At 38.9% G+C, this 27163-nt stretch overlaps 6 protein-coding genes and 1 long non-coding RNA gene across 11 annotated transcripts in view; 3 read left to right on the top strand and 4 right to left on the bottom strand.

The window, feature by feature from the left end:
- The window catches only part of LOC105204852 (dendritic arbor reduction protein 1), a 48253-nt gene extending 43232 nt beyond the window's left edge, over positions 1-5021 (top strand). For both annotated transcript variants that reach the window (XM_011174090.3, XM_011174091.3), the window contains exon 4: positions 1583-5021. In XM_011174090.3, the coding sequence (XP_011172392.1) occupies positions 1583-1776 (194 nt within the window). In that variant the 3' untranslated portion in view covers positions 1777-5021. The remainder of the gene's footprint in view (positions 1-1582) is intronic.
- Positions 5022-5204: 183 nt separating this feature from the next.
- On the top strand, positions 5205-13736 carry LOC105194513 (chromobox protein homolog 5). 2 transcript variants are annotated; one of them, XM_026137276.2, is made up of 5 exons: positions 5205-5377; positions 10964-11635; positions 12409-12640; positions 12715-13033; positions 13115-13736. In XM_026137276.2, exons 2-5 carry the CDS (start codon positions 11267-11269, stop codon positions 13140-13142), a joined length of 948 nt encoding a protein of 315 aa, XP_025993061.1. In that variant the 5' UTR covers positions 5205-5377; positions 10964-11266; the 3' UTR covers positions 13143-13736. The 2 variants fall into 2 exon arrangements, with proteins under 2 accessions (XP_025993061.1, XP_025993060.1); XM_026137275.2 differs by lacking the exon at positions 5205-5377 and adding an exon at positions 8635-8747.
- LOC105204851 (tektin-B1) lies at positions 5400-7863 on the bottom strand. The gene is made up of 6 exons (XM_011174089.3): positions 7357-7863; positions 6941-7201; positions 6688-6861; positions 6399-6624; positions 6003-6226; positions 5400-5915 (listed from the first exon to the last, which is right to left on the bottom strand). The coding sequence occupies exons 1-6, from the start codon at positions 7569-7571 to the stop codon at positions 5714-5716; spliced, it is 1302 nt and encodes a 433-aa protein (XP_011172391.2). The 5' UTR covers positions 7572-7863; the 3' UTR covers positions 5400-5713.
- Positions 10377-10964, bottom strand: LOC113004303. The gene is made up of 2 exons (XR_003268963.2): positions 10764-10964; positions 10377-10673 (listed from the first exon to the last, which is right to left on the bottom strand). It is a non-coding gene; the product is annotated as an uncharacterized LOC113004303 (long non-coding RNA).
- A 237-nt stretch (positions 13737-13973) lies between the features above and the next one.
- On the bottom strand, positions 13974-14974 carry LOC105194512 (60S ribosomal protein L38). The gene is made up of 5 exons (XM_011159456.3): positions 14856-14974; positions 14642-14680; positions 14406-14466; positions 14208-14330; positions 13974-14047 (listed from the first exon to the last, which is right to left on the bottom strand). The coding sequence occupies exons 2-5, from the start codon at positions 14642-14644 to the stop codon at positions 14007-14009; spliced, it is 228 nt and encodes a 75-aa protein (XP_011157758.1). The 5' UTR covers positions 14645-14680; positions 14856-14974; the 3' UTR covers positions 13974-14006.
- A 497-nt stretch (positions 14975-15471) lies between these two features.
- Positions 15472-18452, top strand: LOC105207979 (BAG family molecular chaperone regulator 2). Of its 2 annotated transcripts, XM_011177699.3 has the most exons (4): positions 15472-15659; positions 15875-16210; positions 16591-16703; positions 16789-18452. In XM_011177699.3, the coding sequence occupies exons 2-4, from the start codon at positions 16021-16023 to the stop codon at positions 17023-17025; spliced, it is 540 nt and encodes a 179-aa protein (XP_011176001.1). In that variant the 5' UTR covers positions 15472-15659; positions 15875-16020; the 3' UTR covers positions 17026-18452. The 2 variants fall into 2 exon arrangements, with proteins under 2 accessions (XP_011176001.1, XP_011175992.1); XM_011177690.3 differs by lacking the exon at positions 15472-15659 and having other exon boundaries at positions 15702-16210.
- Positions 17717-26669, bottom strand: LOC105207991 (ras-related protein Rab-23). 2 transcript variants are annotated; one of them, XM_026137283.2, is made up of 7 exons: positions 26171-26667; positions 25935-26049; positions 20410-20531; positions 19491-19653; positions 19185-19264; positions 18920-19113; positions 17717-18835 (listed from the first exon to the last, which is right to left on the bottom strand). In XM_026137283.2, exons 2-7 carry the CDS (start codon positions 25965-25967, stop codon positions 18702-18704), a joined length of 726 nt encoding a protein of 241 aa, XP_025993068.1. In that variant the 5' UTR covers positions 25968-26049; positions 26171-26667; the 3' UTR covers positions 17717-18701. The 2 variants fall into 2 exon arrangements, with proteins under 2 accessions (XP_025993068.1, XP_039314506.1); XM_039458572.1 differs by lacking the exon at positions 25935-26049 and having other exon boundaries at positions 26171-26669.
- Positions 26670-27163: the final 494 nt, after the last annotated feature.

Raw genomic sequence — 27163 nt, 5'->3', positions numbered from 1 at the left:
CCCGTCCGGCGCCCTTCTCCCCCGCCGATCCACCGCCTCGGTCCGCTTTTACTCGCTTCGCGCTCGCTGCTGCTTCTTACTCACCGTTCCGCGCGTCGCAAAAGAATCTTTCGTCGCGATCGGATTCGCGAACAGCTCGGCGAGGAGGCGATGGAACAGCTGGTTGGCGTAGGAGACATTTAAAGTCAGAACGAATCGAGCGGGTATTTCGTACGTGGCGCGCTTCAAGGATTAAGTCGCAGCCTAAAGCGGATCTGTCGAATCGTGGACTCGATTCGCCGTATCTCCCTCGATGTACTCTCTAAATCGGAATCGGTGTGTTATTCACTGAAAGACAGCTTTATTTCAGTAGTACATGCACTTATACTATAATTATATCAATCATCAGCGATATACGCACTATCTTTCAGTAATGATACACTGATTCCGATCAGTGTGTTATCATTGAGAACACTCCCCCTCTTAGGGGGAGATGGAATCATGCACTGAAAGACAGTGAATCACCGACTGATTCGCAGTTGCAAATCGGTAAGATTTCACTGATTCAGATCTAGAGAGTATACCAATATACCAATCATTCTATGTACTAATTAGTTTCGCTATCCTTTTTTTTTCCCCTCAAATTTGTGAGTCAACTCCGCCGTAATTCTATAAAGGTCAATTTTTTCCACGTTCAGTTTACGTCTGCATTCTGACTGGCGAAACGTCCAATGTATCGTATACTACGGGTTTTAGCGTCGATCGCGCTCGAGCTCTCAATCTCGCCGTTTACGAAGGTAATATCGTCACGGGCGCGTGTAACAACAATAAGGAAGACATATTCTTGGATAATCGAAGCGAAGCTGAGCGGAATGCGGGCATGTTGGTTCGCATTAGTCGGCTGCATTCGGCCGGTCGCTCGCTCGCTCGCTCGCTCGCGCGCGGCGCGGTCCGGCGCGATTGCGCTAGAATACAGGTGAGCGTGTTGCGGCATGCAGGTACAGTTAAAGGTCACACCGTGCTGCATCTCTCGCAGCTGAGAGGCGCGACGGGGTATATACCCAAGTATACCGCATCCCGCGGCTCTATCTCACAAAGAGCAACGCTTTGTTCTCTAATAGGTCGCCGCAGTCTCGAAACTCGAACGGAATTCTCGCTCGTGAGACGTTCGAGAGTCGCGCCGATCGGACCTCCTCTGTTATATATCGACCGATACGCTTTCGCACTTGAGCAGAATAGTCCGCGACTCGAATGCAAGAGACCGTCTTACGTCTTGAAACACAACATGTATTTATTTTGCACTAGAAATGAGAGAGAAAGAGAGAGAATTGTGAAGAATAGATTTAAAAACCCATTATAGAAATTAATGACGAAATAAGTCAAGTATCGTATGAGTCGGAAGAAAATGAACCGATTAAATTGCCTACGTTGTTTATGCATGGATGCGCGAGTGTGCGCGCGTCTTTATCGCTTTACTTATAAGAATGAATCGTCTAATAAGTCGGCAATTCCAGCCGCCTATCTTTCGTAATAATTGCAATCGCTCTCGGACATATACGTCACACGTGTTCACTCATGTCTCTCCTCTTGTTGGCTGTTCCAGGCGAGAAACCGTATCAGTGTCAATGGCCGGAATGCGAGTGGCGATTCGCCAGGAGCGACGAATTGACGCGGCATTACCGCAAGCACACCGGAGCTAAGCCCTTTAAATGCGGGGTCTGCGAGCGCTCCTTCGCCAGGAGTGATCATCTCGCGCTGCACATGAAGCGGCACCTCCCGAAGCAGCACACCAAGTGAAGAGAGCGGCAGAGAGAGAGTATGGACTAGAGAAAAGAGAGAGATCTTCTCTTTGCTTCCCGTTCGTTCTCGACTACCTGTGTTGGACGCGCGCTGCGTGCTTTTCGCCATTCAGGCTTCGAGGCGCGGATCTCTTCGAAATTGTTAAGCTGGAGAACATTGAGAGAGTTCAGAAACGTGTAGGAATTATCGAAGAAAAAAAAAAAAAACAAAGAGTGAAAACTATTTCTCAGATATTATCTATCTATCTAAATGGAGCGATATCTATGACACACTTCGCGTTGCGAGTATTGCATGTAACGTGTTTATGGCAGATTTCGGAAAGTGCGAGTTTAGCGGCTTTTTTTTTTTTTTTTTTTTTTTCAAATTGACTTTCGATTCGCGAACGAAAGCGAACCTCGACTCACGTACATACGACGATTTACGCAATTGTCGATGCGTAATCGAATTGGCTGCATCGTGTCCCCGATATACGATTCCGCTATGGATATAATTCGGAGTCGGCTCCAGGCCCGATCGTCGGTCCCGATTCGCAATGTATATGTAGGTATCGGAGCGGAGCGGAGCGTCGATCGAGAGCTCGCTCGCTCGCTCGCTCGGAGCCGTTTCGATCGCTTCGGTTACGCTCACTACCGTTCGGTTAAGCGCTCGTGACGAAATACATCCTCGGTGTGGGTGGTGATCGCGAGGAAATATTTCGTCATCAGCGCTGTACACACACTCACGGACGAGTCCGAGTGAGGGATAATACAATCCCCGTTCCTCGGTAACTATAGCGTAACTTCACGCCGACGGATGGACCCGATCGAGCCCGTCGACTCGTGCGAAGAGAAGCGAAGCCAAGTGCTCTTGGAAAGTAAAAGCGAAACCGTCCGTCTTAAAAGGCAACTTCCATATCGATAATCCTCCTTTATACACATTCACTTTGAAACGTTTATCTCGAATCCGACCAACCCGACGCTACGGTTTTGTCGAAATATTTCCATTCGCGGACGATAAGACTATTTTTTTTTTTTTTTTTTGCAAAAGTTGAAATTACAAAAGTTTCAATTTGAAGCGCACATTCGGAAGTTCCGCCATCGTCATTCGTGTGCGTGTATGTGTGTGTATATATGTTTTTTTTTTTAATATTTTTCGAAGCTGTATACGAGCCGTCATCTCGCGTCGCTGTCGAGTCCCTCGCGAAATGATTTGCCAGATTAAGGCAAGCGCTATCTCGAAATTATCGCTATCTCGAAGCTGGCTGCGACTCGAGATATCCTGTTTGGCGTGTAAACGATCGTCCGCACGGTCGAGCTTAAGTCGAAGAAGCTTAATCCGCGTCTCGCGCCGCGCGCATCATTTCGATAGTCGTCGCTAGCGCGAAATTCGCCGCGATATTTACCGAACCACGTCGATAGCAGAAACAGATAGATAGAAGAGCGAGTATCACGCTTCGCCGTTATCACGTTCGTATGTGAGAAACGACACGATATCGTGATGCCTTATGTACAAATTCGCGTAGTCTTGAAGAGATAAGGTGTCTTATGGCGCTCGATGTGCGCGTGCACGTGCGTATGTGTGTGCGTGCGTGCGTGTGTGTGTGCGTGTGTGTGCGTGTGTATGCGGGCGAATGCTGAGTCCGTGTGCTATATGCGAATGTGTATTTATATGCGTATTCTACACGCGCGGTAGTCTATGTATGCGCTTGTGTATACGTGTAAAAAAAAAGCAGAAGAAAAAGCAGAAGATACGCATCTGATAGCCATGTAGCTGGTGTAATATTATCTGTATATTACGCGAAGCGATGGGCCGGGAATAATTCGTTCTCACGCGTGCTCCGATCGATTCGATCCGATCCATCGCTCGTCGTTCACCGTGCTTCGCGCGAAAGGCGTACAACTCTTCGCGTATACGTTGTACGTCTAAATCGCGCGCGAAAAACGCAGCAGACGCGAAATTTGTAGCGATAATCAGGGACGGACTCGTGTCGAGGAGAGAATGAATTTTCTTCGAGTCTCGATCTCTTAAATCGCAAAATAATCTTCGGCTAATGATATTTGCCACCGCCTCCAATTACGCGTCCCTTTAATAATCCCTGCTTGGCGAGCGCCCAAAGACTTATCTTGAAATCTAAGGCCCGTCAAAGAACCTTCGATGTAATTTTCTTTCGCGCAATGTTAACCAATTTTTAAAAATTACAAGTACGAGAAGATGTGTCCTCTTTTTAACGTGTATGTCACCGCTAGCAAATCAAATTGTTCAGCTTCAGGCCTCGAAGAGTCATCGTCCGTCCCTGGCGCACGGAGAAAGAGAGGCGTCGGCGAAAAGCGATTTCGCGTATCTGGACGTTCCGTTACGTGCCGATACATACGAGCATGTCCCACCTCGGGAGCGCGCGCGGGAGGCCAAAAATTCTAATTCCGTAGTCACCGCTTTGTATACAACGCGCGATCGTTGTATAATAATAACCGATCAATCGGATCGTTATGTAGTTACGTAGTTACGGAAACGTTCGACGGAAAACGAAGTAATGCCGTCTATTTATATCTGTCTGTCCGCCTGCCTATCTCGTCACCGCATTCTTCCAAATTGACTCCAAGTCGTTGTCGTATTCGTCGTTGTTTAGTGTATTCCTCTTCAACTCGCTCGTACCCCATTCCCGTGTCGCGGACCTCCTTTCGTCTTCCCACCCATCCCTGGTGAAAATCTTTCTCAAAATTCTTTACACACATAATTTTCAGAATTATAATTTGATAACTTTGTAGCAAGAGAGAGTTTTTAAAATCTTTTATACCTTTCAGAAAGTTATTTTTTCTCAGAATTTTTCACGCATGTTCATAAAATCGAGAATAAATTTAAGACATTTTTTCCAGAAATTTTCACAAATTTAAAATATGAAAAATTCTTAAAAATATAAGCTAATGTGAAAATTTGTTTCACCAGAGATATCTCGTTTTCTTTCTTCTTTCCTTCCTTCCGTCTCTTCCCCTCGCGTTTCCTTCGTCTTTCTCTCGTTGGATAGCGACTGTCCCGCTTGTCCGCCCGTTGGATCGACTTTACGATTAACTCTTATATATAAATGTGAAATATACCTCATTTGCAGATACGCAGCAATAGAGTCGACGAGCGTGCTGCGAAGCGCGCTAATAAAATTTGTACGCACCTCCTACTCTCGACTTCTTACGGTCTGTCTATAATGTTTACGCTGTAATTTGTGTGTTGTGTAATTTAAATATATGCGAAATGGTATATCTCTGTAAGCAGCCACGCGATTTTGATGACTAGCGCCCTCCTGCGATCACATCTTCGTAGCACTTCTCGCTTACTATTCGGATAATCGGATAACGCTCTGCCATGCGGGGGGCAGCACCATCCACCTGCGCTCTCCGCTCTCGCGACATCTAGCGTCTAAAACGTGAAGCTTCGTACTCGAGTTACCGACGGATCTCCATCGACCTCACCGTGTCGAAGTACAGAACGATTTCGCGCGAATTCGTCAAGCATGCGCCAAACTCATCTCAAATAACACAAATATCCTTCCAGAACTCATCACGAACCCCAAAGGAGAAACACGCAAGAACATACAATTCCCAAAATAGGAATAGAAGATAAAAAGTCGGTAAGGCTCTGCGATGCGCGCGTAGGTAGGTAGGTTAGATTAAGTTAGGTTAGGTTTACAAATCTGACAACATTCGTCGAATTTTAATCGAGAAACTTATTTTTCTGGCGCGATATATATGAAGATGGAATACTGATGAGTGCTTTTTAATCTTAAGTGCAGTAGCTACAAATAATTCTTTTTAGTTGAATTTCTTACGTGATTCTTTCCTCTTTTTTTTTAGAGAAAAAAAGAGAAAAGATGAATCGTGCAACAAGTTCAATTAGAAAAATTGCATCTCAAGTCGTCACATTTCAAAAATCCAAATGAATCCAAACAAATCCGAATGGAATCGAATTAAGATTCTAGTGGAATCTCCTTCTCCATGCGTGTCAGTACAATGTTGCGGTCCGTCTCGTTAGGTAAACGCGATCTGTCCCCCGTCTTCAGTGGCGCTCTCATGTCCAAGCACATAACGTCGGTATTCAGAGAGTGCTGTTTGTCTTCCAAATTTTTGTCGACACGTATGAGCAAAGATTCCAGACTGTTGTAGCTTGCTCTAGAAAATTAAATATAAAGCTTGCCTTTAAGGAAAGAGAAATGGTAAATGACTTCATCTATTAGTTGGCAATATCAGAATACATACTTTGTACGCTCGATCATCTTAATGAGATTTTCTTCTGTCTGTTTTAGTTGTAGGGCTTCGTTCTTCAAGCCTGATTCGACTTGGTCCTTACAGAGCTCCGAACCAGGCCGATAAACGCGATTTTCCAATCGTGTCTCCACGCATTTCACCACGCCAATTTTACTCATCAGCGTTTCTTCCAGTTGGCTTATTTCGTTTCCCAACATTTCCATTTCTTTCTGCACCTGTTTTGAATTCATAGACGCAGATGAGAACAAATTTTCTTTTTTTTTATACTATATATTTGATATTTGTTAACTTTTCATTATCCTCGTAATTAATTATTTAATTTATTCTTATTCTGTGCATTTATGATAAAAATTTAAGACAAGGAGAAATACGATTGACCATACACACCTTGTGCTTCTGCCATTCCATTTCATTTCTGCCTTTTTGCGTTTGATAAATTCTCTTCCTCAAATTGTAATCCGTCGCGTCTTGCTGAGCTCTAATGTCGTTCCATGCGTGTTCTCTCATTACACGTGTAGCTTCACGAAAAGTGTAACACTCATTTAATTCGTTTTCGGTAGACAACTTGCAACAGCGACATTTGTCTAACCAAACCTCATACGTTATTGAACCACTGAAATGGAAAGGGACAAGTTACAATATTATTTACGATTGCCATAAAGAAGCAATACCTTACCTTGTTTTATCAGTAACCAACGTTTTCGATTTGTAACTTGTATTTGCTGAAGCATAATCCAACTCTAGATTCTCTTTGTCTATCTTAATGGTTTCATTCTTATCTTCTATGTTCAAACTCAGCTTAAATTTGAGAGCTTCCAAACGGTTCAACATTTCCCATGCAGCTTGTGCTCTGCCAAGTGAAAAAAAAATTAAAAACTGAAGAAAAGAATTTTATTAATTGTTCTGTTATATATCTTCAGGTTGATCACCTCTTGGTCAGTGCTTCGTGAATATTCGCGATCATACAAAGTTCTTTCTTCAGTTCAATATCAGCCTCGTCGTACGTGAGCTCGGTTCTTCGACGGCAGTCCCTCGTCGAAATGCATTCGCTGGCGATGTGCAGCGAACGAGTTATGTCTTCAATTTCCTTCTGGGTGTTGGCTTTCTCGTCGCTTAACAAGCGCATCTCGGTTAGTAATTTTTGCAGCAAGTCTTCGAACACGTCCTTCCATCTCGATATCTCTAACACTCTGGCAAGACAAAATTTTAAATTGGAAATCTATGTCTTCCCATAAAAAATGAATAAAATCAACTTGCCCTCTTGCACTGATTCTCTAATTGTGTAAGAGGGTAAAGAACAGGTGGAATTAACGTTTGCCAATAACGTTGAATAACTCGCGGTTACCTGTCCGTTATTCGATTATCGTTCATGTAGATATCCCATTTTGTTTTTATATTCCCCTCGGAACGAGTGGTTTTGCTCGAATTGCGCAGCCTGCAAGCCTCGGATCTTCTAACATCCGCACTTTGTCGGAGCTCCCATTGCTTGCTGTACCAATCGGGTAGACCAATGTGAGGCAAAGGCTTCTCGTAGGTACTTACGAACTTGGCCATGCTCATGAGAATCCGTTTAGTAATGAAGAAAAGGAAACTAACAATCAGCCAAGGGAACAGGTTAAAAAAGGGGAAACGGAAGATATTATTCTACAGGTCGCGTACTAAATAAACGATTCGATCGCAACGTTGTCAAGACGACGAGCGGAAGTAAAGCAAACGAAATTGGTGTGCAATACTGCAATCGTTTCTCATCGATTTTAAAACCGCGAAAACGTGAATTTTCAGTCTAAGATTTTCAATAATATTCTTGAGTGTTTCTTTAAGGAGACTGTTTCGTTTTTAAGACTATTTTTAAGTCTATTTTTAGAAATTTTTTTTTATAAATCGTAAGATGAATTAACTTGAATTTTACATGATTATTTCTTAAAAAGTATAAAAAATTTTTGGTGAAAACTGAAAATTTCAAGAATATTTTTAAATATGTATATTTTAAGAAAATTAAATTAAAAATATAGCCAAACAATTTTTTAAATGCGGAACAGCTCTTTTAAAAAGAAATACTCGTCTGAGATGATTTTTACACTCCAGCAGCTCGATAGTCAAATAATATGTACAATTGATAACAATAGTAATAATTCTTAACAATTTTTAATTGGATTGGAGAAACTTCAGGTGATCGTTTATGTAAAACCTGGAATTTTTGCAATTCTAAAAATTCAAATAACTATTTCGAGTTAACGTTGTCGACAATAATAATTTTGTTAAGTCGCTAACGTTAATTAACGGATCGAGTGCAATTGATCGAAAAAATGTGTGCTTCGACAAATCTTGAAGAATTGATTGAAATTGATTCTTTCAATCATAAGATCTCTTCAAAATCTTTTTTAACATCAAATGATTATTGCGCTGGATCCTTCAATTGGGATGACGTAAGCGAAAGAAGGAAGGGGGGGGGCCAAATGATTTTAAAGAAATCAATTCCAGTTTTTTTTTTTTATCTGATATATTCGATGGATTCGATACGCCGTAATTAATATTAAAGAAAGGGTTCGAGAGAGGGGAGGGTCGGTAGGCCGTTCTCTCGCATTATCATGACTCCGCTAAAATCCGTGCAACGCCATTTTAGTATATCGATTTGATGACGAATTCGAACTACACCGTTGTCTTCTGGTAATATCCGTGATCAAGATGGCCGTCTCGCGCTAACGCCGGCAGTGTCGGAAGACGTCGTTCTTAAAGGTACAGTAGAAATATAAGCCTAGAGCCAATCGCGTCCTGAGCGAGTTTTCGCTTGGTGTTGACGGCTACTGTCAGCGCCCCGTTATTCATCTCGCAGATTCGTCGAAACGGTTATTTGATCTTCCCTAAAAATTCTACGGTGCCTGAACGCCATACGACGGCCTTCGTTTCAGCTGCACTCTGCTGCACTTATTGCGTTTTAAAGTGAAGTAAACGTAGACACACTTCGGTGAGCGGGAGGGGGTGAAGAAGCGAAGTGCAAAGAGTGTAACTGAAACAAAAGGCAGATATAGGGCCTACTCATCACGGAGGTGAGGGGAAAATCAACCGGAAGTCAGTCCAAACGGTACAGTTGGCAGTTTCAGCCACATAAAAAAAAATAGAGGAATACCCGTAGGATATATATATTGAGAAATGCTGATATTGAAATTAAACAAAGTACACTCGACTTGTTGTTAAGTCATGTTTAGTATTCCCAGTCGCATTATCGATTGGCGAAAAGTTCTACTGGCCTATCTATCTGGCGAAGATACGTAATAGTCTCGAGAAAATACGTGAATTCAGATACATTAGAAGGAATTTGATATGGAATTAGTCATCCATTTTTCCACCTCTGACTCTTGTTAGGGATTGGTCATTTTTTTTTTTTAAGTTTAAGGACCGATCTCACAAACTCCAATTTACGGCAGCCAGTATCGTTACCGAGCCTAGCGTAGATAACAAGGTGACCATTCCAATAAGTGGACTGAAAGTAATGTAAATGTCACCCAATAGAGTTTTAAGCCTTTGGAGAAATTTCTGATTGGTCGAAAAATTGAGCTGATTTATCATTGTGCACAATGAGTCACCTTGCTTGTTTTTTTACATCACGACTACCTGAGATTTTCTCGCAGTCTATACTTTAGGAATGTGTGAACGGAGCATTAGGTACCAATGTAGACAAGAAAGGGTGTGATAATAGATGTAAAGGGGACACTCGGATTACTATGCAGACTTCGGTCAACTTCGGTCAACTTCGGTCATGTTCGACAGTACTTAACTCAGATATTGTGTATCTCAGATGTTGTGTAGCGCGTTGTGCAGCCTCCCGAACATTTCCGAGTCTACGGAATTAGCCGAAGTCAGTATAGTACTGGTAATACCCATTTTTTTTACCGCTATTTTTTCTCAATAAAGTAACACAATGGGTGCTTTCCAGCTACGAGACAAATGTAACACATGTGTGTTTAATATCGACAAACAATAGTGAATTATTTTATCCTTGCTGTTTGTCAATATTAAACGAGGATAAAATGATTCGCTGTGTTGCACAGTGTCGCTTGTGTCACGTAGCTGGAAAGCACCCAATATAACACTATGTCCAGCACAAAATGTTTCAATTATATTATATATACATTGTGAAAAGCTAAGTACGAGTGTAAAATATGACAAAATTGTATTATTCTATCTTTTTTGGTATTTAATGAGTTACAAAGATAAAACGACACTTCTGTCGACTTATGTAACTAAATGTAAAGCGCCCACTGTCCTCAAAATATTTTATGTGCTGTAATTATTGTTCATTTATACTCTGAACATTATCCAAGTTGTATAGAAGAAGATTATTGGTTAGTCATTAGTTATCAAAAATTAAGAGTATTCACAGTCAATTCTTTATTTAAGATTGTCTTAAATATTATACCATTTTAAAATACCGTCGTATTAGTAGCTTAAGACATTTAAGATGGTCTTAAAATAAAAGTAGTACTAGATGGAAAAACGGCCATTATCACTTTTCCCTCGCGAAAAGTTTCGTCCATATATTTCTGCGTCTATGGTCCATGCACATGATGTCAGTAAAGTATCAAATTCATAAGCTAACCATCCTTTAAAAATGTTCTCATCTAGTCAAAAATGACTTTCTTTTTTAATGGCATCCTTTGCGATCTAAAAATCCATTTAATTCAATTAAATTCAATTAAATTAATATTAAAAAGTAAAAAAAAAAGTAACTATAATATGTAATAATATACTCACCTTATCTAATCCGCACCTACAACGACGCATATCGATGGAACTCGCAGAAAAGCTACGCGCTATGAACGCGACTGGTTTGCCGCGCATGTGCAGAAAAACGCATGTCCCGCGTCCCGCTAGCCCTACAGGCCGGTGGCGCGCGTTAGGAGCCTGAATGCGCGCGCATTCTCGCCGAATACGAGCGTGAATTTTCGTTGCAGTGGTTCGGGACGTGGCGGGAAGGAATTCGTCAGTCTATTGCTCTCGCTCCTGAGCAAGGGGAAGGCCGGTAGAACGAGAGAAAACGAACGACTGCGTGCAGGGACTGAAGAGAGGGGCAGTGAAGCGACGAATAGCGACGTTTGAAGAGACGCGGGGTCGAAGGGGAAGAGAGGAGGAGTGAGCGAGAAAGATCGGAGTGGTGCCATCAACTGTGGTCGCTGTAAGTAATCGTCGTCAATCGTCGTCGAAGAATCGGCAGGAACCGAGGGCGGGCTACGTTACAAGTGCATCGTGGAAATATTATGCGTCGACTCGGCATGAAAAACAAGCAGAGAAAATCGGAAGCGGCGAGCGACAACGAGTTGGAGGAAAATGGCGCACGCGCGGCCAGCGACACTGGCAACGAGACGCAAGCCGGTAAGAACAACAACAGCGCGCGAAGGTCCGCCACGAAGAGACGCTCTGCGCGCGGTGCATCATTGCAGAAATCAGTAGCACACACGGACGACGCTGCCGAGGCGGCAAATACCGAAGAGACCGCTGAAGAACGGGGGGAAAACGGGGAAAAGGCTTCCAGCCCGAAATCATCTCCGAATAAACGTCGAAAGAAGGAGGATTCGGGGGCATCCACCTCCGCCCGCGACAAGTCCGAGCAGGACGACGAGTACGAGGTATGGCGGTGTTTACTTTGCCGTTCCCCCTCCCTCTATCTGCGCGTCTATCGCCACTTACGTTCGAAGCGAGCGACCAGTTCAGTTAAAAAATTATCGCGGAATAGTTACATTTTCTCTTCCCCCCTCTCCTTTTTTATCTAAAACGTATTTTGTTTGTTTTTTTTTCGTGTATTTCATTTCGCTGATGTTGCTTAGGTTTAACGTTTACGACGTTTGCTTTGCACGAAGATGATTGGTCAGCTACGCGTTCCCTTGCCCCCCCCCCCTTTCTCCATCCGGTGAATCTTACCGCGCGGAAAAAGCGCGCGAGGCGTATGTTAAGCTACCTAGCAACAAAAAAATAAACGAATATTTCACGTACAAGTAGTTTGAATGCCCATAGTTTTATTCAAAAAATTCGATTTGATTTGAGACTTATTTCTCAAAAGTATTAGAAACATTAAATAACAAGATTAAAAAATAAAAAGTTACATTTTTATAAAATTTTGTTACTCTTGTGTTTTAAACATGCAAATTTTCAAGCATATTATAAACAGTAATTGATTATAAATTACTAGTCAGTCAAAAAAAAATATAAAATAGGTTTCAGAAGTATTATAAATATATTTCTGAAATCTGTTATATATTTTTTTATATGAAGTAAGTTGATTTAATTTATCTTAAATAAGTTTTATTTTTAATAAATTGTTCAACCAATCTCTGTTAATAATTAATATTTTTAAAATTCTTGAGTACTCTTAGTTATAAAATTATTAAAAAAATTTGTTTAGGTAGAGAAGCTCATCAATCTTCGTACTATTAAAGGCCGTCGACAGTTTTTGGTAAGGTGGAAGGGTTACGGGGACTCTGCAGACACTTGGGAGAATGAGAAAGATCTAAATTGTCCTCAGTTGATAGAAGACTATTTACTTGAAGAAAAGGAGAAAGAAAAAGAAATGAAGTTGCCCAAAACAGATAAATCTAAAAAGTCTAAAGTTGGTTCCAAAAAACAACCGGAAAATGGTATGTCATATTTTGAAATCTTATAATATCATTTGTTGTGAAAATGATTCTATGCATTTGTATCACGTTTCTAGATGAGCAAAATAATAAAGATGGCAAAGAGTCCTCGAAAGAATTTGAGGTTGAGAAAATAATCGAGGTACGCTTTAAGAAAAATGGCGCAAAAGAATTCTTAATCAGATGGAAAGGATTCTCTGCAAACGACGACACTTGGGAGCCGGAGAAAAATCTCAATTGCCAAGAACTTATCTCAAAGTTTATGCAGAAGGTAGAACAAGCAAAGACCTCCGAGATGAGAGAACTCCGGACGAATCCAGCACATACTAAACGGTACACGTTGGCATCACAGGCCTCCGGAAGAAGATTATCTAAACGTAATAGAGACAAGCAAAGGTACTTAATCATTTTTCAATCAATTCCTGTGTTTGGTCATGTATTCCAATTACGTTCTATTAAAAATGTTTATTTTTGTAGGACGACTTATCACGAGTGCGAGAACTAAGGAATATTGCAGTCCCAGTATCTTTATTTTATTCAAAAAAATTTATATATACATATATATATACATAACCTGTAGTTCTACAAAACAGAAGGGAGAAAATTCAATCTCTCGATTTGAGGGACAAACAAAGAGAGAGAGAGACAAAGAAATATATCAAAACATGAATAATTTGCTATTAGGGATATGTAATGTATGCGCGTTCTCTTTTTAAAGTGAAGAGTTTGTGTGAATAACATAGGAGTGAGTAACATACACATATACGTGTATTTATTAATGCAGAAAGGCTAAAGAATTTTCAAAATATTTATATTACTGAATGTAAATTGTGTGTGACAGGGAACTGAATTGATTTAAATTTATAACAAAAAAAAATAAAAATATTCTGTTTTTGACATTGGCTGCGAATAAAGTGGAAGTAAATGCTGAATGAAAGAATAAAAAGTATCTTTTAAAATTATACCAAGTGTAGGTAGGAAAGGATGGACATTATTTTCTCCCGTGTGATGTATACGTTTTAAGATATGCACAGAATATATAAGTTGACATATTTGTCGCATTTATTCTATGTTATATACATTTATTTGCAAATTTAAAGAAATGTTTGAAATCGCTCTACACCTATTACTCATGTTTTACTGTACTCTACATAATTTTAGAATGTACAAAAATACAAACTTGATATCCTTTTGAGATATTTTAGTTTTTTTTTTATGAGATATTGAAAGCTTATGGGACATGTACATCAATAAAAGAGACAAATAGTAAATTGCTAATTTGTTGAAACGCAATACGAAGCTCTTATTACACCACTAAGAAGGAAATTAAAAAAACTCGTGTTTAAAAACATCATTTTATTTAATCATTTTACACACGCTCACTCCTTTTTACTTCCTTTACTTGTAAACCTAAGAAAAAAAATTGCAATCATTAAAAACTAAAGTCTTAAAATATTTTTAAAAATTTATAAAATATATTAATTGTAAAAAGTGTTGTATGTAAATGAAGCATTAGAAAATATCGTTACACTCAAATCTAATTTATAAGATGCATTTGAGTTTATTATACCTGGTGGTAAGGATTGCTTGAGCTTCTCAGCCTTCTCCTTATCTGTGATTACGAGGGTGTATAAGAATCGAGAGCAGCGAACTTTGAATTTGACATTGTCTGCGTTCTTCTTAATTTTCACAGCTGTGAAAAGAGCAGGAGAATTATACTCGCGCAAAACATGGTTCGTAAAGAGATTCGAATTATTAGATACTTTACACTTTGCATCCTTCCTCCTGGCTTTCAGCAGAAAGTCCTTGATCTCTTTGATTTCTCGTGGCTGAAAGTACAAAATAAAATAATTTGTGCAACCATCGACCAAAAATCTTTTTTATAGGTTATGTTTGGTTGCGGATATACATTGATACAAATATAATATGAAGTACACGTTTCTATCAACATTTTTAGAAATGCGCAAAATTCAACAAAGGTAAACAATAAATTCATTTACTTACCATATTTTCTTTATGATTAATTAGAGTAGTCTGATAAACCTGAAATAAAACAAAAATTCGATGAGAAACTTCTAACGATGTGCAAAACGATTCAAAGAATACAAAACATTATTCTTTTTTGATCGAGCCCGAAGTAATGTTTACGCGAAACGGTAGACGATGACGAGTAAATAATACGGATACAAAATAAATTCTACAAGGGTGCGATACTCACTCTGAACGCACGTTCACGGAAAGGGAGAAACGCTCACAGGGAGAAGCGAGTCGCGATTTGTCAGCTTAGGTTAAGTCTCAGAGCTGGTCAAATCAGCAATGACAGCAACTGAATTCGAAGTGAGTGAAGGCGAGCAACTTTGCTCTAAACAAAGCTACATTTGCGCATAATGCGATTGATCAATCAAGGAACGAAAAAATTCACTCTGTAAAATCTAAGTGATATTTTTAGAAAAAATTCGGGAGAGGACAGTCTCTTGACTCGATTTTGGAAACCACACATGCACAAATGAGAACGAAAATATCTCAAAGCGTATTCGCAAAATCTTTATATCTTTATAAATCCATTTTTTACGACAGATTATCGCAGATTGCCTGTTTCATCTGTGAAGGGTTCACTAAAGCTAGAAACACAGGAGCCTCTCGTGATTTGAATGAACAAGCTGTTCCGAGATGCAAAGTGAATTGAAATAACATATTAGAGTGCACATATAAATATAAATACATATATATATATATATATATATATATATATATATATACAAATTGACGTCAGATTGCTCGTGAATCGTTCATTCGTTCAGTTATCTCATATTTGTATCAACGTGCCGCATTTATACTGCGTAAGAGGAAACAGTTAACAGACCACAGACATCGGGCTTCTGTAATCACAAGATACCGCTCTTGCTGCTATTCGTACTTCGTACACTTCTTAGGCGAGTGTCGAGTCGTGCCGATTAGAGCAGATTAGAGCGCGAGTGACGACGTGCGACATTCGGGCAGCGAGGTCCCTCTCTGATTTAAGGTTTGTTCTGGTTTGTTCTTTTTCCACGTGTTACGACTGGGCTCGCGCGCGATTCATTGTTTCTCTTTTTCCCTCCAATGTGAGAAAAAAAAGGAGGAAAGGTGAATCGGGATGAACCGTGCGCGAGAGGTTTGGTCTCGATGTAAAGTGGAAGAGGAACGATCCTTGTGGTATTAAACGTAACGGATCTCGAACAATCTCGTACTTCCTAGCAGTTTTCGACGCAGCCGCGTGAGTTGACAGGATTCGGACGGACGCGCGCGCGCGCGCGCGTGTGAGATCGTGCTTGCGTCGCAATCGTCAAGGATTTCGCCGGGATCAGATCGCCGGGAAAGCTAATGCTAAGCTAAAGAGACGCAGCATGGAGAGCCCGGAGCAACCGAGTAACGAGCAAAAGCCGAAAGACAGGATAGTCGGCCTGCTGGATCATATCGAGGCTCACGTAGAGCAACTGCGGAAGGATGCTGCCAGACTCATGGAGGAGAAGGATGGTCTGCTGACGACCTTGGACACTCTGAGGAACAACGACATGCTGTACACTCTCGAGGAGCGTGAGTGGACAATTTGATTTGCGTTACCGCAATTAACCGGGAGACCGCGAGCTATCTCTGTCTAACCGTGGTTAGAATTGGTTAGAATATCAGTGGCGGAGGAAGTGGGACAGGGGGAAAGATATCTCACTTATATCAGAATGATTATTCTGTGATTAGTATTCATGTTGCGCGTGTATTTACTAATTATTGTACTTGCAAGATTACTGCTTCTTTGATCTTGGGAGGAACATTTAATGTATTAAAATAATGGGACGAATTAGATAGGTTATCCATTAATAAGATTCTTTGGCTGATTTTACCATATGCGTCCCAACTTATATTCTGTTTAATTTTTTTCCGCGAAATAACATTAAAACGCTTATCTTTTTGATATTCAGCTGATAGAGATGATATCTTGAGGTATGCTGATAGACTGTCCATGCGCTGTTCCACTGTAGATGTATTGGTCACTGTCCAACGAGATCACGTTCAGCAGGAAGCGTTACATCAGGTATTTTAAGAGGCTTGATTCCAATATATCTCCTATAAAAAATTTAGTTTTATAATCCAATAACGAAATATTTTATTTAATCTAGGTTAACGGCTTGATCGACAGCTTGGTCGTAGGCCTGCGACAGGACCCGAACAGCACTCGACAACGTTGCGCCGAATTCATGAATGCGTGCTCCTCCCATAGCATGGGACATTCCGACAAAATCTTCGAAACTGCTATTCTTGGCTGCACATTGGATGACCAAAAGCGAGTTAAAAAAAGGCTACAGGGATTACTCGATTATATCGATAAGATGCACATCTTGGAAATGACTCAGTAAATGACATCAAGGAAATTGCTTGGTAGATAAAAAAAGTTTGTCTCATTTTCCATATGAGTTTCGAATGGCGAAGCTTTTGACGGTCTAAAGCGCTGTTGTAGCGGTTTAAGGGATATTTGGGAAAGAAATATTCTTTATGCCTTTTCTGTATGGCTAAGTTTCCATTTTCCTTCCACATTTGTCGTTACTTCGAGTGAAACTTGGCTGTGTATGGAATACACAATGATTGATTGAATTTTATTTTGTAGCGATGCGATACCGGGTCTCGACGTTTATGTGATTCCTGAATGTATTTTAAGATTTAATATTTTGGCACTTTAGAAAAAATTGAAAAAAAGAATTTTGAAAAGCGTTCGATAACATTTTTCAAATCTGTACGTTTTGAAATAAAAAGGGATTTCCTGAGAATCTGTAAAATTTTAAATATTGCACGAATGATGTAACTTTGAAAATATAAAGTAAATGGGCTTCTTTATATTCCCACTCTAATAGAATCGTGCGTTTATTCGTGAAAAGTAAATCCGTTACTATGTAATTATTACATTGTAATACAAGCGGCTTAATTTGATTTTATAATCAAAGCTCCTTAAGCAATTTAAATATTCTGTTCATTATAATCTTAAATTTAAAATCTTTTTTTCTTTGTTTTATATTTGCGTCCCTTTTTAAGATTTCGTTTATCAAAGGTCAGTTTTAGCAAAATGTACAGAGATTTTATTGTGTTCCAGAATATTACAAATAAGTAAAAAATACATTAGTTATTAAGTATAACTTATTGTAATATATTATTGCCTTAAGAAACTGTAGTTTACACAAACTGTGCTTAAAGCTTTCATTGTTTTATTACAATTTCTTATTTCAATTATCAAATGGAATTATGATGTCAAAAGTGATGACACATGTAAAGAAATAAAGAAATCAGACGATTTCTCATTTTTGACAACGTAATTCCATCGTTACGTTAAAGAGATAAAAGCCTTAAACCACAATACATGTTCAAAATGCATTTTTATTTTCGTTAATATCAAAATTTTGTAAAATTGAGCATGGTGGAAGTCTTAAGTTATTATTGAATTTGGATAATCTTGAATAAAATTAATCGACGCACTAATCTGTAAATAATAATTATATTACTATTATTGTTATTATTTATCGCTACATTCGTATCGACATAAAAATCTTAATTTCATAATTTGGTCCTTGAAAGCAATTTAACGATTAATCGTTTAACACATATATATGATAATATGGCGAGATATTTACAAATTACGCGTCATATTCGTTATCACTATTCCCATCCTATTTGCATTTGCGAGTACGCGTAGTTGCAATTAATATTTTGCGATTAAATCTTCCGTACCTTACAATCTACAACCATTTGGTTAACGTTATGAGCAACATTATTAATTATATGATGATTATTTCTATTGCGTTTAAATTAATGAGTTCCCAAATGTTATGCGTACTATGTGTTCTTATACACGAAACCGTCGTAGGTCGTAAATTAGAGTACATAAGACTTGCACTATCGGACACTGTAAATCACCGTCCGTTTACGCCTTCAGAGAATAAACTATATATATTTACAAGACACACCCGTACCTTCGACGTCTTCGTGCGATAATAAGGAGCGCGCGATGTAACTTTATCGTACACGGAAAAAAAAAACAAAATAGCTACAAGAGCCTACAAGCGTTTTTCACGAAATTTCGTTTCTTATGACTCTTCGTTTTGTGACCGCCGGGCCGAAGGATTATCGTTCCATTACCGACGTTACGACCACACATTGACCCGTCCGGACTAAATGCACCTGTGAACAATGAGAGACACGCAGTGTAATTCACGCGTACTGTTAGTCAAATTAGAGAGCTGTAAGACAATTAAAATCTCGTACTTATGACGGAAGGAGATCTAGGCTCCGCGGAATATAATCTCAGGTCGTCTTGATAATCGTCGTCGGAGCGACGCATCTCGTGCAGACATCGGGACGCCAAGTGTCGGAAGACGCTCATTACGCCGATATCCTCCTTCACGGACGTCCGCAGAAGTTTGCAGCCTAAGGCACGACCGAGCCTTTCGGCTTCGTCCCTGTAACGACGGGATACTTCAGACTACGAGTTTTATTTTAAGGAAACTCAATAATGGAACTGCATACTCACGGATCGATCACGCTCTGGTCGACGAGATCAATTTTATTTTGCACCAGGACTGTAGGTATTTCTCCGCACTCATTTTCGACCTATAAAAAAATATTTTAAGAAAATTGTGCAGTGTCTATAAAAATCGAATATCTTTTTAATAATAGAACTTTTCCGCTAATTTGAAGTCGATTTTTTTTTATCGCATAATTGGCGAATAATTAAGTGGAAAGTTTTAAGCAAGCTAAATTTTAGGGAATCGAGTGAACAAGAAAATCAATCGTTCCTAGCAATGAACGATGCGAGTGAAAATCTAGAGATTTGTACCTTGAGTTTCCATGACGGAATTGCATCGAAAGAATCTCTATCGGTGGCCGAATAAGCGAGAACACAGGCATGTGCGCCGCGATAGTACGCCGCGGTTATCGCATCAAATTCCTCCTGTCCTGCAGTATCCCACAGCATCAGTCTTACATCCTCGCCATCGACTCTGTCCGCATAAATATGTACATTATTAAAACATTTGTTACTCATTGAATACACTAATTAACCGTAGACATAGAGCAAAATTTTAATCTATCTTTGGATTGTCATTGAAATATTTTAACATTTAATTTATCTAATTAGATTTAAATTTATAATTTTAATCCTAATTAATTCCTATTTATATTCCTAATTTTATTTGTGCGAATGCATATACGTTATGATTTTTAAATTTAAGAGTTAAGGATCAAATCGTTATTGCGAATTATACGATTGCTAGAAGAGTCACACATGAAGAACAATTTCAATCGTAGAATAGCTGTTAAAAGATGCCATAGATGCAACGAGATAAAATTCCTTCCCGATATTGACCGACATTACATCGGTAACCGGTGTTGAGAAGGGGACACGAGAAGTATCCCACGGTAACTCGTGCTGGCACGATTAAAATCGAGTTTTTCTCAGGCACGTCGCTCTCGAACTTATTAACACGCGAATGTAGCGGTATGACGCTACGATCAGCAACGAATAATCAGATCAGTGGACACTAACAGTCAGATCGATTCAATTTTTCACTATTTTCCAACATCCGCGATATTCCTGAATAGTTTCCCCAAATTCTAAAGGTGTAAAATTATTAATAAATAAATCGTACATTAAATTCAATTTTGAACGCCGCGTTCACGGTAGAAAGTAAAATCAATTTTCGAGTCAACTTTAAGAATTAAAACAATCCCATTATGTTCCCTGAGCGATTACTTACTCGATCTCACGCTCCAGGAAGTCTACGCCGATCGTCTTCTTGTAGTCCCTCGTATATGTACCTTTGCAAAACCTCTGAATCATCGACGACTTCCCCACGGCGCCGTTGCCCACTATCACCACCTAAATGATATATTAATATGTTACTATTATATTTATATTCAGAAGATCGAATTACATTTGTATGCAAATTAATCTGGAATATATCGAACGGTTTATATTTTATAGAAATTAATAGCAGGATTGGCTAAGTTAATATATTTTTTTGATTAACAATAAATCAAGTTACAATTAATGGCTTATAAAATTTACTTGTCTCTCCAACTGTAATTAACTGTCAATCCTAATTAAGCCGTTGACCGAGAACGAAGAAGGGGTCATGGCCCAAATAACTTTTGCCCAAATACCACCGACGCGACGGCACGTTGCTTAAAAAGTGGGTTACATCGATAGAAACGCAAGTCCGTAAGAAGAAACTGGCCGTTGGTGGGCAGTCTCGCTTCTGGGTTTAGAATTGGCTTACAATTTAATACGACGTGTATAGCGACGGAAGGAATCTAAGGAATGTTCGTATACGAAAGTATCGAAGCGCTCTTGGAAACGATACGGTGAAATTGATGTCCGGTCCGCGCCGGCCGGAGTTTTTCCCGCGTTCTGCGCGTGTATCCTTATCTTGACTTATCCATCCCGATAGCTGTAAACCTCGGTAAACCATGCTCGCCACGTTCGACTGGTTTCCACGTACCGGGCGAGCAAGAGAATGAGCGCGGAAGGTGTCCTGTCCCGGAATACGTATCAAATGTACATTGTTAAAAGTGTCATGGAATTCAATGTACTTTTAAGGGGATGCTAAAGTCGTCCTTTTTCACCGACCAAACGTTAATTTTCGGGCACGCCGTTCTTCTAATTGCATTTACAGATTTAAAAATCCTTTTCCACAATTAAAGTATAGACAATAATGTATAACGGACGCTATATAAGGACAAAAAAAACAAAAGAATTTGAAAATAATTTTCCAATTTTTTTTCGTTTTTATTATCCTTATATAGCGTCCGTTATACATTACTGTCTATACTTTAATTGTGGAAAAGGATTTTTAAATTTGTAAATGCAATTAGAAGAACGGCGTGCCCGAAAATTAACGTTCGATCGGTAAAAAAGGACGACTTTAGCATCACCTTAATGCCTATTTCCTCCAATGCAGATTAACTTTGATCTCAGTTTAACTTACTCTTTATTTGTCTTTAGTTCTAAGAAATGGAAAAAGATAAGGAGTAAGTTAAACTGAGATCAAAGTTAATCTACATTGGTGGAAATGGGCATAAGTCACGCATTCAATTTGAAGTACATTAGATTTCAAAAAAGTACGCGCACGAAATTTAGCGCACTTTTGACAACATTAAACGTCTCTAATGTACCCGCTTGGAATTTGTTTCTGTTATATTACATTAAATTCTGCTGCCTATTTTTAACGGTGTTTAGAATCGATGGACGGTGATAACTTCCTCGCATTAATTAGCGATTGAAAATGTTGAGTGCAGTCCGCAAATTGAATAAATCAATAACGTAACATTTGTCACGTTGTAGGATTTCGAGTGGACTTTAACGGAATTTGAAACCTCGGCAACGTAAAAACAAGCGATGCATTGCAGAGAGTTGCGGCTGATCCTTCCACGTTATCTCGACCAAGGAAAATTTGTATATGCGAAAGAGATGCGTGCAAGAACATCCGGCAATTCGGGGACACGCTGTATAAATAATAAGGAAAGCGTAAATGCGCAGGTCTTCGGCAACAGGCCGCGTACGCGATGAAAACGCGAGTGAGTACCGTTACCGGCAATCGAGAGATAAGCAGAGATCACTGGAGCAGGACCGAGCTCGCATGCGCTTCCCTTCTTTTTGTATTTACCACCTTAGCGCGGCTGCGATTGAAAAGTCAGATGCGCAACGCGTAACAATCTGAGACAGCCTCGTGGCGTAAATTTCATTTTCGACATTCACCTATGAATATTACAACTTATAGCAAATGAAATTCAGGCCCCTTGCCTAGATTGTAAGGATGCCAGCTAAAAGTTAACTATAAATTATAATTTCAAGTATTAACATAATAACATATCAAGACATGAAAAAAAATAAACATTTTTATAATAAATTCAGTCACATTTCTAACATTCGTTTAGATGCTTAGTATTTACGCAATTATAATAATAACTATAATTTTTATGGTTCAAATAACTGGACATACAGTTGGCATCGAAAATGATTGCAATTAAATTGCAGTTAAATTGTGGTAATTGCAATCATGTTTTTCTTAGTGAATAACTTTACACATAAATGGCTTTGTAGTGTAAACGATTACATTTCAAACGAATAAGTGGATCCAAATAATCTTTTGTATAAATATTTATTAGGGTCTTATTAATATATGTATAAGAATTTTGATTTAACTCGCTTAATGCTACTTCCTCGTCAAATTTACAAACGAGTGCTGCAAAACACGATTTTACATAAAAACCAAGAACAAACGAAAATTTAGATAAGTTTTAAACCTTAAACCAACAAGAAAATTACTGTGCTCGAATTTTGTACACAGAAAAAGAGTACATTCTTATTTTTGAAATGTTAAATATTGGGAAAAGATTACATAACGTTAAACAGACATAATTTACATACATGAAGAAGTTTTGTATAGTTTTATTAAGAAACATATATTTTCACTGTTCAATATTAATTTTCGTCAATTGAGAGAGGAAGAGTATAGAAAATAATATTTTTAAAACAAAAATGACAATTTTTTAAATATATACTATATTATTATTATCGAAAGCAATCACTGTGCTTTTTAGAGGACTATTATAATATTTAAATAAAAATATAATATTTTACTGAAATTTAAGATTATCAAATTTTTGAAACAAGATTAAATTATATATAAGTAAGTAGGCACACATATGTAGGCAAGCATATAATTCCTTGCTTATATCCCTTAAGAAAAAGTGTTTTAACAAACTTATTAGCTATATCAGTAACTGATGAAATATCATTAATTACTGATATAGTAATCAATTTATTGAAATATTTTATTACTTCTTTTTTTCAAGGAATGCGAAACAATGATTGCTGGAGAGAATATATTCTTTTATTTGGCACTAATGTTTGATACTGTTTTTTTCTGTGCAGATACTTAAACGTGCCAATAGAACAATCTACGAAATGTTTATATTTATTACATACAAGCTCGCGTGCTTATAAAAAATTGCATAGAGCTATATTATTTAATTGTTAAGTTACGTATACATTGTAAACGCATACGCGATTATCCACTCGACTCTTCGCGACCGATTAACAGCATGCTGGGTTCTACCTCGCGTGTTAATCGCGTGTGAAATTTATCGAGTCGATTCCCGGCGAGATCGCGGCGAACTCTGGGCGATGCTCGCCAAGAACTTGGGATAACTTGAGCGTTGATGAATTTTCGTACGGCGAAAATAATGCGATCGGATAATAGAGTTTGCGCCGCGTAAATATCGCGGCCAAAGATGAATGAGCTGATACGAGTCTGGTGAGTAAGTTAATTTGCGTATAAATGTGACTGATATAAATGATTATTGCGGAACTACGCATTGATAACGGTTCCATTTATACGTAAATATCAGGGGAAAGCGAGCGCCAATTCCATATCTTCCTTTCAGCTGCGAATGGAAGATAATTGCCTAGATATAGAATACAAAATTATAATAAGATCAAGATGGCGTTAATAAGTCGAAGTCGTTTTACAAAAAAAATCTTTATGATCTCGCTCAATTCTTTGTTAACGGTGATAAATTCTTGATGTTGAAGTGATTTAAAATCAGGGTTGAGTAAAATAATTTTTTTTTTCAAACTGAAGGAAGTAAATTAAATTAAAGTTAATTATGGAGAGGCTTGTAGAATTCATTTAATTGCGTTAAGAGTTGTATGAACGAAGAAGTAACTTGGTTTAAAATTAAGTTAAATTAAAAGTTTATTAAAAGTTTATATTAAATTTAAAAATAATTAAAAAATAATTAAATTTAAAAAATATTAAATATTATTACAAATATTTATATTATTTAAATCAGTAAAATATTAAATTTATTTGATAATTGTTTTATTTTTCAAATTTAGATTCTAAATTTAATATTTTATTTGTAAATTGAATTGATACGAAATAACAAAGACTATTTTTTATAAATATGGAACTAAATCTTTTCTTCTACACTTAGGAAAAAGTTAATAAATTAAAGTTTAGGTGTTTCGAAAATAACTAATTAAAATTAAAAGTTAACTCATTAAAAATTATTTTGAAAATCATTTATATTAAATTTAAAAAAATATTAAATATTATTACAAATATTTATATTATTTAAATCAAAATATTAAAATATTAAATTTATTTGATAATTGTTTTATTTTTCAAATTTAGATTCTAAATTTAATATTTCATTTGTAAATTAAATTGATACGAAATAACAAAGATTATTTTTTATAAATATGGAACTAAATCTTTTCTTCTACACTTAGAAAAAAGTTAATAAATTAAAGCCTATGTGTTTCAAAATTAACTCATTAAACATTATCTAAGTTAAGTTAGAAATTTAGCAACTGGTTATTTAACATTTAACTTTTCAACCTTCTTCTTTAAAACCATTGTTACATCAAGAATTGCTATATCATGAAAACACCGTTAAAAGTGTAACGAGTGAAATCGTGATGCTTTTTTTTCTAAAATAACTTCTACTTGATGTCATCTTGATTTTACCATGACTATGCGTTTTACCACATATTGAAAAAAATATTTTTTATGCTCGAGTAAGTATATTTATTTTAACATCATTTTCTCAAATTAAATAAATATTAGCTAGTATAAAATAATTTATTTCTAAACTTGCGAAATATTTTTTTAATCAAGAAAACGCGATGTTAAAATAAAATGTACTTGAACATAAACATTTTTTTTTCACTGCACAGGTGCGAGACCTCCAGAGTGTAATCGCCAGTTCATTCTTCGAAAAATTACTTCTAAATCGTTTCGTGGAAAGTGCTCGTGTATGAAAGGGCGATCTCGTGAAGTGTAGGGACACCCCGCGTCTGTCCACCGAGAGTTATTCCGAGGAGAAGTCGCGTACGTCGCGTTGAGAGCGAGCACTGATGAGGAACGCCTCGGAGCGATGCGATGGAATGAAAAAATCGGCGTGGTGCGGCCTCGCGCCGGGAAGTAGTAACTTCGTGCGCGTAGCACGACGATAACGACACGCGACGTAGCGAGGATGCGAGGAAGCCGCGCGCTTTCCTTTCCTACGGCGGAAAATCGGAGCGGCGGACGAAACGCAAATTTATAAAAAAAAAAAAGGCAAAAAAACGAAATGCGTCCGCGGAATTCGGAGGAGAGATTTGGACGAATGAAGAAAAAAAAGAAATTTAAAGAAATCGCGGCGAGGCTGAAAAGCAGAAGGAACGGAAGGAGAGAGAGAGAGAGAGCGCCGGGAGCCACACACACGCGATTACCTTGAGTGATATCTCGAGCTCTTCCTCCCTCATTCTGACCGTAAAAGGTGATTAACATAATATCCCAGTGCAACGCGAGTCCATCCTTCCGTCGATCGGGCGTGCGCGTGGATCGCTGTTGGCATGTGAAAATTTATAGCGTTTATTCGAAAGCGGCGTGGATACACCGGGGGAGAGAGAAGGAGAGCCCGGGATCCCTCGCTCACTCTTTCTCTCTCTCTCTCTCTTTCTTTCACCTCCTCTCTCTTCTCGGTATTCCTGAGTCGATGACTTTGCGCCTCGGCCAAGTCATTATTCAGAGTTCCGACATACACACGTACACACATACGCGGCGTCGCGCCGCGTTTCTTTCGCGAATGTATCACTTTCTCGTAGGAAAAGTCTCGAGCCGCGAAACGGAACGGAACTCGCGCCGCGCGGCCGCGAAAGAGAAGAGAGAACCGAGACTTTCCTCGCGCTCCACGACGCGCGAGTGGTACGGTACGGAACGGAACGGAACACGGAGCACGCATGCACGCACGCATGCACGCACGCACGCAGGCATGCTCGCACGCACGCACGAATGCGCGCCGCTGACCACCACTGGCCGACTGAAGAGAACACCTGTACAGCCAGGAGACACCTGTCGCGCTCTGACGCGCGTCGCGCGCCCGCGGATCTGGTGACTTGGTGTATTCTAGTGGAACACAACGTGTAAGGCACTAGTGCGGCTCACGCGACACCACATACACACCATATTGAATTTTAGTTCCTCAGGCGGTAATGCCGAGATCCATAGAGGCGCTGAAAACGCTAGCCACGCGAGGCGCGAGGCTTATGAAAGCTTTTAACTCTACCGTAAATCGGGTCGTTCGGTTGGCATGTGCGTTAAGTGTCTGGTGTTCGGACGCTGCGCGAGTGAGGTGGCGAGTTCGAAACCGGCAAGTCGCATATACGAATTTTTAATTGTGGCTGCCAGGTTTTGATCATCGGGAGACGCGGTCGTGACTCGGCCAAGTCAAAACGCGTTAATAGATTTTCATCGCTGCCTTCGCGATAGACATTTAGAAGGATATAGTAAATATATTTCTCTCAGCATTACGTTATCTATCGAGGTACCTCCCGATGATTCTTCCACGGTACCTACGGAGAGCTTCTGGAGGAACCTCTGGGTAAACGTGGCGCCGCTTTCAAGAGAAAGGAAGGTCTGTCACTTATCAGAACTGGATATCAGAAGAGCCCCCAACCAG

Source organism: Solenopsis invicta, chromosome 16 (genome assembly GCF_016802725.1).
Source record: "Solenopsis invicta isolate M01_SB chromosome 16, UNIL_Sinv_3.0, whole genome shotgun sequence".
In the NCBI taxonomy this organism is placed as follows: domain Eukaryota; kingdom Metazoa; phylum Arthropoda; class Insecta; order Hymenoptera; family Formicidae; genus Solenopsis; species Solenopsis invicta.
The sequence above is the reverse complement of the archived record's forward strand: the minus strand, read 5'-3'. Positions and strand labels throughout refer to the sequence as shown.

Excerpts from the sequence above, each read along its gene's own strand:
- LOC105204851 (XM_011174089.3), bottom strand. The coding sequence starts at position 7,571 with ATGAGCATGGCCAAGTTCGTAAGTACCTACGAGAAGCCTTTGCCTCAC. Across the intron at positions 6,862-6,940 it reads CACGAAGCACTGACCAAGAG|AGCACAAGCTGCATGGGAAA; the intron begins GTGATCAACCTG and ends TTCACTTGGCAG. Across the intron at positions 6,227-6,398 it reads TGGAATGGCAGAAGCACAAG|GTGCAGAAAGAAATGGAAAT; the intron begins GTGTGTATGGTC and ends AATTCAAAACAG.
- LOC105194513 (XM_026137276.2), top strand. The coding sequence starts at position 11,267 with ATGCGTCGACTCGGCATGAAAAACAAGCAGAGAAAATCGGAAGCGGCG. Across the intron at positions 12,641-12,714 it reads CAAAAAACAACCGGAAAATG|ATGAGCAAAATAATAAAGAT; the intron begins GTATGTCATATT and ends TCACGTTTCTAG. Across the intron at positions 13,034-13,114 it reads CGTAATAGAGACAAGCAAAG|GACGACTTATCACGAGTGCG; the intron begins GTACTTAATCAT and ends TTATTTTTGTAG.
- LOC105194512 (XM_011159456.3), bottom strand. Across the intron at positions 14,331-14,405 it reads CAGGAGGAAGGATGCAAAGT|CTGTGAAAATTAAGAAGAAC; the intron begins GTAAAGTATCTA and ends CTCTTTTCACAG. Across the intron at positions 14,048-14,207 it reads CAAGCAATCCTTACCACCAG|GTTTACAAGTAAAGGAAGTA; the intron begins GTATAATAAACT and ends TTTTTTTCTTAG.
- LOC105207979 (XM_011177699.3), top strand. The coding sequence starts at position 16,021 with ATGGAGAGCCCGGAGCAACCGAGTAACGAGCAAAAGCCGAAAGACAGG. Across the intron at positions 16,211-16,590 it reads GCTGTACACTCTCGAGGAGC|CTGATAGAGATGATATCTTG; the intron begins GTGAGTGGACAA and ends TTTGATATTCAG. Across the intron at positions 16,704-16,788 it reads AGCAGGAAGCGTTACATCAG|GTTAACGGCTTGATCGACAG; the intron begins GTATTTTAAGAG and ends TATTTAATCTAG.
- LOC105207991 (XM_039458572.1), bottom strand. The coding sequence starts at position 26,458 with ATGCGTGCGTGCATGCGTGCTCCGTGTTCCGTTCCGTTCCGTACCGTA. Across the intron at positions 20,532-26,170 it reads ATACCGAGAAGAGAGAGGAG|GTGGTGATAGTGGGCAACGG; the intron begins GTGAAAGAAAGA and ends TATATCATTTAG. Across the intron at positions 19,654-20,409 it reads TTCCTGGAGCGTGAGATCGA|AGTCGATGGCGAGGATGTAA; the intron begins GTAAGTAATCGC and ends TTATGCGGACAG.